Below are 8,951 nucleotides of genomic sequence, written 5' to 3' on the forward strand. Positions count from 1 at the left end.
ACATTTCTCTCAGCCTTGACAAGCCTCCTCAAAGAACCCATTGCTCCGCGATGGGGGATGCTCCTCAACCCAGCGACACAGCTGCTGAACACGCCTCGCGGAGCTCCGGGCAGGACAGCGCACGGCGGCCCAGGTGCAGGACGCCGTCCCGCGCACCCACCTCCAGGTCCTCGGAGAGCAGCGACGAGTGCGTGGCCTTCTGCGCCATCTCCTGGAGCTGCAGCTGCGTCCTCTGCAGCGCCGCCTGGCACTCGGCCTGGCTGCTCTCGAGCGCTTTCACCTTCTTGCTGAGGGACCGGATTATCTCGGTTCTCTTCTGCAGCTCGCCTGGGGGGAACGGCAGCAGCGCTTACGCTTACGCGGGGGCAGCTGGGACGCCTGCTTAGCACGCGCAGGTTTCAGAACCGGGGGCTGGACAGTGGACCCGTGCTAAGCACTGCTCTACAGCACAGCTCTTCCCAGGAAACCCTCTGCCGCATAGGCGCGAGCCCCGGTGCGCCTCCTCCGCACTCCCTTCAGCTCCCACCGCACCCACCACCCGCATCCCTAAAACACAGCTTCAGGTGACCCAGACAGGGATTCAGACACTCTGGGACTTCTATTTGCAAAGTGGATCCTGGGATCCACTCACGCTGTTGCCGACTCACATTTGCACACGACCTTGCTACGCAACAGGCCGTGAGACGGTCAAACAACATTTATTTATCCAGGCCGTGCCTGATGGTAACCCAATGATCAGCAACGCTGCTCCGAATGTCCTCCTCTGGAAAGCAAAGCTAGGTTCCTGGGACACCTGCAGCAAAACCACAGGCAGGCGGGGCAAGCAGGGGACGGCAGCTGCCGCCTCCTCGCAGCAATTCTGAGAGGCAGAGAGGGCGAGTGGGGGCACCCAAGCGCTCCCGCCCGCTGGTTCACGGCCAAATGCACCAAATGGCCCTCGAGCCAGGGGCTGGGAACTCAACCTGGTCTCCAGGTGACAGGGACCCAACCAGTGCCTCCCAGGGTCCTCATTAGCAGAATGCCGGAGTCAGGAGCCGGAGCCGGGTATCGAACCCAGGCACTCTGCATGCAGGCATCGCAACCAGCGTCTGACCCGCCAGGCCAGGCGCCCACCCCTGAATATTCATTTCCATACATTTTTGCAAGATTTTCTTAGAGCCCCCCTGTGGCCCTTGGGCACCTGGAAACCTGCAGGAAACACAGACCCCGGGGCCCCAGCCCCACCGAACCAGAATCTGTCCTGACAAGCCCCTCAGGTGATTGGCGTGCGCACCGCAGGGTGAGCATATCCCCAGGAGTGGGGTGCTGGGTGTGGGGCACGTGCGCCCGCCACGGTACCAGAGGCTGGCAAACATTCTCCAAAGCTTGCGCCCGGTAACTCCCACCAGCATCTTCCCGACCAGTACAACAGCCTTAGAATAGGTAGAAAAGACTGTTTTAGGTTCTTAAGTGCAATACTGAAAGCTTCAGACCTGAGCAGTGGGTGGGCAGAAGCTGTCTTCACTCATATTCTTCCTCAAATTGTCCTCTAAATACCCCGTGACTCTTGTTCCATGTTTTCTTTCTTTCTTTCTTTCTTTTTTTTTTTAAGATGTATTTATTTGAAAGGCAGAGTGAGAGTGAGAGGGACAGAGTATCTTCTGTCTGCTGGTTCACTCCCCAAATGGCTGCAACATGCCAGGAGGCAGGAGCTCCAGCCGGGTCTCCCACGTGGGTGCAGGGGCCCAAGCACTTGGGCTCTTTTCCACTGCTTTCCCAGGAGCACTAGCAGGGAGCTGGATTGGAAGTGCAGCAGCCAGGGTTCATATGAGATGCTGGCTCGTACGGGATGCCAGCGTTGCAGGCAGCAGCTTAACTACTGGCACCACAATGCTGCCCACGCTTGTTATTTTTTTCCATCTTGACACATGGAAGTTGCACATCTTTGGGCTGGTTAGCTTCAGACACATACTGCGTGCCGTTCAAGTCAGGGCGAGCGCACCTAGCTCGCCCCACGTTAACTGGGCTCCACCCAGCATCCTTTCTGACTCCCCAGTGGTGCCTGTCTGATGGTGGCTGCTCACAGCCTGCCTATCTTCTGTGAGCCTAAACCCCAGACGGCAGGAGCTCTTCGTCCCGGCCTTCCCAGCGAGCCGGCAGGCGGACACAGTGCCACGACGCTGCCGAGCGGGTCCTCACCTTCTAACTTGCTGCAACGCTCCTCCAGGGTCAGCACTTTCTGCCGGTCCTCTTCCCAGGACAGAAGCTGCCTCTGATGCACGGCGACCATGTCATTGAGCTCTCTGTCCCGGTCTTTCAGCTCTCCTATGAGCAGCTGCAGCTCCTTCCGCTGCTTCTCGACGGTGGAGATTTCAATTTCCGACCCGATGTTCTAAACACACAAAGCAGCCTGACGTCAAAACGAAACTAATCGATCACCTAAATCAGTCAATGAATAACGTCCCAATCATCGTACCTTCTTCTGTTGCCAGTTCCAAGTAATCACATTAAGTTTTACTCACTGTTGATTACATGGCATCAAAACTACGCATGTTTAAAACAAGTTTAAACCTGTCACGCACTTAACCTCTTTATAAATTAGATTTATTTATTTGAGAGGTAGAGTTACAGAGAGACAGGGAGGGAGGTCTTCCATCCGCTGGTTCACTCCCCAGATGGCCTCAACGGCCGCAGCTGGGCTGCTCTGGAGCCAGGAGCCAGGCGCTTCTTCTGGTCTCCCATGCGGGTGCAGGGGCCCGAGTGCTCGGGCCGTCTTCCACTGCCTTCCCAGGCCACAGCAGAGAGCTGGACCGGGAGAGGAGCTCCTAGCTCCTGGCTTCAGTGCGGACGTTGCGACCACTTGGGGAGTGAGCCAGCAGACAGCAGACCTTCCTCTCTGTCGCTCGCTCTCTCTGTAACTCCGCCTCTCAAACACACACAAGTCTTGTGATGACACGGTGGTGCCGCAGGTTCAGCCGCTGCCTGCGATGCTGGCAGCCCATAGCCCAGCACTGGTCGAGTCCTGATGGCTGTCTCCAGTCCAACTCCCTGCCAATGAGCCTGGGAAGGCAGCAGCAGACTGTCCAAATACTTCGGGCCCTGCCACCCATGTGGGACATGCTGATGGAGTCCGGCCTCCTGGCTTCAGCCTGGTGTAGCCCTGGCTGTTGCAGGCACTAGGGGAGTGAACCAGCTGAGAGATGGGAGATCTCTGTCACTCTGCCTTTCAAGTGGGTGAAAATAAATACACAAACATTTAAAAATGTGAATGGGGCTGACGTTGTGGCACAGCAGGTAAAGCTGCCACCTGCAACACTGGCACCCCATGGGGCGCTGGTTCAAGTCCTGGCTACTCCACTTCTGATCCAGCTCCCTGCTAAAGACCTGGGAAAAGCACCAAAGGATGGTCTCAGTGCTTGGGCCCCTGCACCCACCTGGGGGACCTGCAGGAAGCTCCTGGCTCCCAGCTTCAGCTTGGCTCAGCCCTGGCTGTTGTAGCCATTTGGGTAGTAAACCAGTGGATGGAAGATCTCTCTCTCTCTCTGTCTCTCTTTCTGTAACTCTTTCAAATAAATAAATCTTTTTTAAAAAAGTTACTGAACAGGAATTTTTGTAAGTGATATTGTTAGGTATGAAAGTGGCATCATAGTTTTATAAGAAATATTCATTATTCAAAGTACATACTGGGGCTGGTGCTGTGGCGAAGTGGCTAAGCCTCCATCTGTGGCACCGGCATCCCATATGGGCACTGGTTTGAGACCTGGCTGCTCCTCTTCCCATCCAGCTCTCTGCTGTGGCCTGGGAAAGCAGTGGAAGATGGCCCAACTCCTTGGGCCCCTGCACCCACATGGGAGACCTGGAGGAAGCTCCTGGCTTCTGGCGTCGGATCTGCTCAGCTCCAGCCATTGCAGCCAACTGGGGAGTGAACCAGCATATGGAAGACCCGTCTCTCTTTCTACCTCTGCCTCTCAAATAAATAAACAAATCCTTAAAAATAAAAAAAAAATACATACAGAAGTATGTAAGGTGAAATGACTTTTTAAAAATCAGTAATGAAAAGGAAAAGGAAATCGAAGCAAATGTGACAAAATCGTGGTAATGTACAAGCCAGGTACTGAATGTGTGGGAGTTTATTGTACTGCTGTCTTCTGTGTATGTAAAAATTTCTCTCACAAAATTGATTTTAATTCAGTTCAGTTTGTATCAGTCCCAAGAGAGATTTAAGAGACTTTAAGTTAGTCAAGTTTGGATCAGTCCCAGAGAGAAGTAGGGAGAGAGAGAGAAAGAGAGAGAGAGGTCTTCCGTCTGCTGGTTCACTCCCCAGTTGGCCACAAAGGTCTCAGCTGCGCCGATCCGAACCCAGAACCCAGAACCCAGAACCCAGGAGCCAGGAGCCAGGAGCCAGGAGCTTCTTCCAGGTCTCCCACGTGGGTGCAGGGGCCCAAGGACTTGGACCATCTTCTCCTGCTTTTCCAGGCCATAGCAGAGAGCTGGATGGGAAGAGGAGCAGCCGGGACTTGAACCGACACCCAATGGGATGCCGGGCCGCGAGCTGGGCCTTGAACCCGCTGAGCCACAGCGCCGACCCCTAAGAGACGTCGTTTTAAAGTCTGGGGGCTGGGGCACGAATCCAGGCCTGGCCACTCCGGAGCTGCCTAAGCGGGGTAGCGACTGCTTTCTCCAAACCCGGATTTTCCCACCTAAAAACGGGGATGCCTCACTCTGACTCCCGGGCCGCAGGGCACAGGGCAGCCCCCGCCAGACGCCGGCCACGGGCGCCCGGAGCCCCGACCTAACCTGGTGGGCAGGATGGGGCTCCAAGGCTGCGAGGTCAGAGCTCACCGGGGCCCCCCGGGTCACCCGGGCCGCCTGGGGGAGCCCTGTGGTGAGCGCAGGAACCACACACGGAACGGGAACCCGGAGTCCAGGGGCTCAAGTCACCGGCCGCGAACCCCAGTGCGTCAGGCAGGCCGGCCGGCCAGCGACCCGGGCACACTCGGGTCACCCCGTCACCGCCTTCCCAGAAACGCGGGCCTTCGGTAACACGCAGGTGCCCGTTCGCGGCGGGCCTCGGCGGGAGCAGAGGGCGAAGGTCAGAGGCCAAGGGGCCGCGCGGGCGCGACGCCGCCTGTCCACCTGCCTGCCCCTGCGGTTCCAGGTTCGGGCCGCCGCGCCCCGGCCTCCCCGCAGGCCCGGGCCCGCCGCTCACCCGGCGCCCGGCGAAGAAGCTCGCCGAGAGGCTCATGGGCGCTTGCTCCGCCGCCGGCAGCGTCACCTTGGGGACGCCATGGGCGCGCCGGCCCGCAGCGGCGGGGCGAGCCCGGAGCCCCCGCGCCCGCGCCCTCTGCCGGCCCCCGCAGGCCCCCCAACCGCCGGCCCCGCGCGCGCCTCGCCCGGCCTACGGCGGCGCGCAGGGGCCGCCCGGGGCGCGCGCGGGGCCGCCCGGGGTCGCGGACGGAGGCGGCGCGGGGGGCGGCTGCGCTGGCCCGGTCCGCGGGGCCGTGGGGGCGAGGGGGCGCCGCCGGGGACTTCTCTGCCTGCTGAGTGTTTGATGTGAGTTGTGCTTTTTGGTGTTTTGGAAAGTTGTCCCTTTTTTACCTCCATTGTGGTCTGGTCAGTTCGGATGAGGCCCTCCCGAAACACTAATAATCCCAAACTTTTTTTTTTTTTTTTTTTTTTTTTTAGGGTAAGTGAGCTCCTAAGACTTTCAATCCGAAATGACCTGTTTTCTGAATCACAACCTTTGTAATTATTAAGGTGCACTATTAAAAAATAAAAGGCAAATTGAGGCTGGTGGTTACAAACAGCCTATCGGTAGCTGGACCAGAAGTGGAGTCTGGGTGCTGGGGGAGGAGGGTGTAAGATTTTATTGAGAGGCAGAGTTAGAGAGGAAGAGTCAGATCTCCCATCCACTGGTTCACTCCCCACATGGTGCAAACAGCCAGGGCTGGGCCCATCTGAAGCCAGGAGCCAGGAATTTCTTCCAGGTCTCCCATGTGGGTGCAGGGGCCCACGCACCTGGGCCATCGACTGCTGCTTTCCCAGGTGCATTAGCAGGGAGCTGGATTGGAAGTGGAGCAGCCAGGGTTCACGCCGGCACCACAGGCGGAGGTTTAGCCCACTAGGCCAGAGTACCAGCCACCCAACAGGCTTTCTTTCTACACAAATATGTAAGGAGAGGTGTAAGTTTAAAAAACTGACATAAATATGAGCCCCTTAAGAATTACTCTGAGAGTGCAGGTTCAACTGCAGCTCGGGCCACCTGCTCCCTCATCCAAGTGCCACGGGTCACGTCTCACCTCCACTTCCGACTCAGTTCCCTGTTAATGCACCTGGAGGCAGGGCATGGCTCAGGTACTGCAGGCCCTGCCTCCCACATGGGGGAGCTGGAGAGAACGCCTTGCTTCTGGCTTTGGCCTGGTCAGCCCCAGCTGTTGTGCACATCTGGGGAGCGAACCAGTAAACTGAAGATCCCTATCACCCTTTCAAATAAAGACAGTAAACTTAGAAACAAAAGAATTATACCGTATCTAGCTTTTCATTTACACACAAACCCAGACTGAAGTCCTGAACGGACTCATTCCAGAATGTCTTCCTGATTCTGAAACTAAAGGAACTAAAAGGGAAGCATTAATGTTTAACAATATTTTTGGAAAAGCAGAGCAACAGATCTCCCTTCCATCCCCGAATGCCCACCACAGTTGGGGCAGGAACTGAAGCCAGGAGCCTGGAACTCCTCCCAGGAGTCGCAAGGTGGCTGGGACCCATGTACCTGAGCCCACACCTCTGCCTCACCGCTCGCAGGCGCGCATTAGCAGGAAGCTGGATGGGAAGTGGAGGCGGCCTTGAGTGCAGGCGCTCTGCTGAGTCCCAAGCAGCACCCACCTCAGGGCCATCTTTAAATTTATGTAGTAACAAGAAGATACTTTGAAATCACTTGTATTTTTGTTGTTGGTTATCTTTTTTGGCATCTAATTTTTAAAAAATTAGACGAAGTTCTCATGTACTGATTCACTCTCCCAACACCCAGAACAGCCAAGTCTAGGATAGGCCAGTGTCAGGAGCCTGGGATTCAATCCAGGTCCCCGACACAGGTGAGACTCAAGTACTTGAGATGTCACCTGTCACCCCCACCCCACCCCGCGCCCCCAGGGCAGCATTAAGCAGGAAGCTGGAGGGGAGAATGGAGGCAGAACTTGAACCCAGGCGCTCCCACCTGTGATGCAGGTATCCCAGCTGCTATGCCAAACACCCACCCTGCATCTATCTTTAGCAAAAGACCACCTAACAAAACCATATTTGCATTTGAAGTTGGCCAGCTTAATCATGGCACATTTCTTACATAAGGCTGCTTGAAAGTCTGTATCCTTTTATGCTAAAAATACTAAAGTGTAAAAATGTGTGAACCAGTCAATCCTTGGACTATCACTACGTTTTCAACCTTGGCTGTTGCCTCCCTGGGTGTGCGTTAGCAGGAAGCTGCAGTGGAGCCAGAGGTAGGCAGGGAATCCATGCACTCCAGTCCGTGGCCCAGGCACCGTAGCCAGCATCCTCTCCGTGAGGCTAACTGCCTTCCCTGTGAGTACACCAATCAGAGGTTAAACTGTGTTGCACTTTACTTATTCTGAAAGACAAAGTGTGTGTGGGGGGGGAAGCTGGCAGGACTCCCATTGGGGTTTACTTCCCAGCTGAGCTGGGGCAGGGGCTGGGAGCCAGGAACCAGGAATGCAATCCAGGTCTCCCACAAGAGTGGCAGGAACCCAAATACTTGAGCCATTAACACGGCCCCCCCGGGGTCTGCACTGCTGGGAAACTGGAATCGACTACAGGCACTCCACTGAGGGATGCTGGTGGCTCAGCCAGCGGGCTGAATTCCTCCCCCGTGTCACACTTATTTACTTTCAAAAGATTTATTTGAAAGGCAGAGTTAGTTACACACACAGAGAGACAGAGACAGCGAGCAAGAGGTCTTCCATCACTGGTTCACTCTCCAAATGGCCACAACGCCAAGCCATGAACCAGGAGCTTCTTGCAGGTCTCCCACGCCGGTGCAGGGCCCAAGGACTTGGGCCACCCTCCACTGCTTTCCCAGGCCACAGCAGAGAGCTGGATCAGAAATGGAGCAGCCAGGACTTGAACTGGAGCCCATTTGGGATGCTGGCGCTGCAGGTGGCGGCTTTACCTGCTGTGCCACAGCACTGGAACCCCCTGTCGCATTTCAAGTATCAAGTCGAAGAAAAACATTCACAAGTTAACACACAAGGACAGTTTTAAATCCTGCTTTTTCCTGTAGTAACAGCCACTGCTGGCTACCTATGGACTAAAACTACCTCTGCCAGAACTGTGAAGACAGGAATCTTCACACCGCACAGGGACATCTCCCAGATCCGGGACAGGTCTGCTTCACTAAGTACTCGTATTTGGTAAAATTCAGTTATCACAGATTTTCATTTTACAACTTACATCTTTATTACACATCTTTTTCTAAGACTATTAAAAAAATCCATTCAAAATTTTTATTTGCATGGTAATAACAATGGGCTCATGGGTTCTAAGTTTCTTAAAGGTGTTTACAGCAATTAAAAATACCACAAGTCTCCAATCTGCAGCACCTGACTTTAAGTTCAAATTCGTCCAATGCATTCATTTTTAAAATTTCCCAGGTTTCTCTTGCGAGAGGACACGTCGCTGGCTGTTTCTCAGACTACACGCTGAGGCGGGCACATGCTCCTGTGAATAGGAGGACCTTCCTCACACAACGCAGTGAGAGCAGGGACTCCAGCCTTCCTGCGTGGCCTTCCGCTCAGCACAACGACAAGGAAGATCAAACATGGACTTGGGGTCTGTCCCCACTCAAGATGATCAAACATCCAGTGTTCCTGGAGAATACGATTCTTAAACATGTACGCAATATTCCACTACATAACCATGTCCCAACTGTTCCTTTGCTATCACCTGCAGTTTTCTGGCAT

General features: G+C 55.1%; 1 protein-coding gene across 2 annotated transcripts in view; it reads right to left on the reverse strand.

Annotated features, from left to right (window-relative positions):
* CCDC62 (coiled-coil domain containing 62) overlaps nt 1–5,347 on the reverse strand; it is a 35,225-nt gene extending 29,878 nt beyond the window's left edge. For both annotated transcript variants that reach the window (XM_051837806.2, XM_051837803.2), the window contains exons 1-3: nt 5,189–5,347; nt 2,179–2,371; nt 161–327 (exon numbers count right to left, since the gene is read on the reverse strand). In XM_051837806.2, coding sequence (XP_051693766.2) covers nt 161–327; nt 2,179–2,371; nt 5,189–5,224 — 396 coding nt within the window. In that variant the 5' untranslated portion in view covers nt 5,225–5,347. The remainder of the gene's footprint in view (nt 1–160; nt 328–2,178; nt 2,372–5,188) is intronic.
* Between the last annotated feature and the right edge of the window lie 3,604 nt (nt 5,348–8,951).

This window comes from Oryctolagus cuniculus, chromosome 21 (assembly GCF_964237555.1).
Source record: "Oryctolagus cuniculus chromosome 21, mOryCun1.1, whole genome shotgun sequence".
Classification (NCBI taxonomy): Eukaryota; Metazoa; Chordata; class Mammalia; order Lagomorpha; family Leporidae; genus Oryctolagus; species Oryctolagus cuniculus.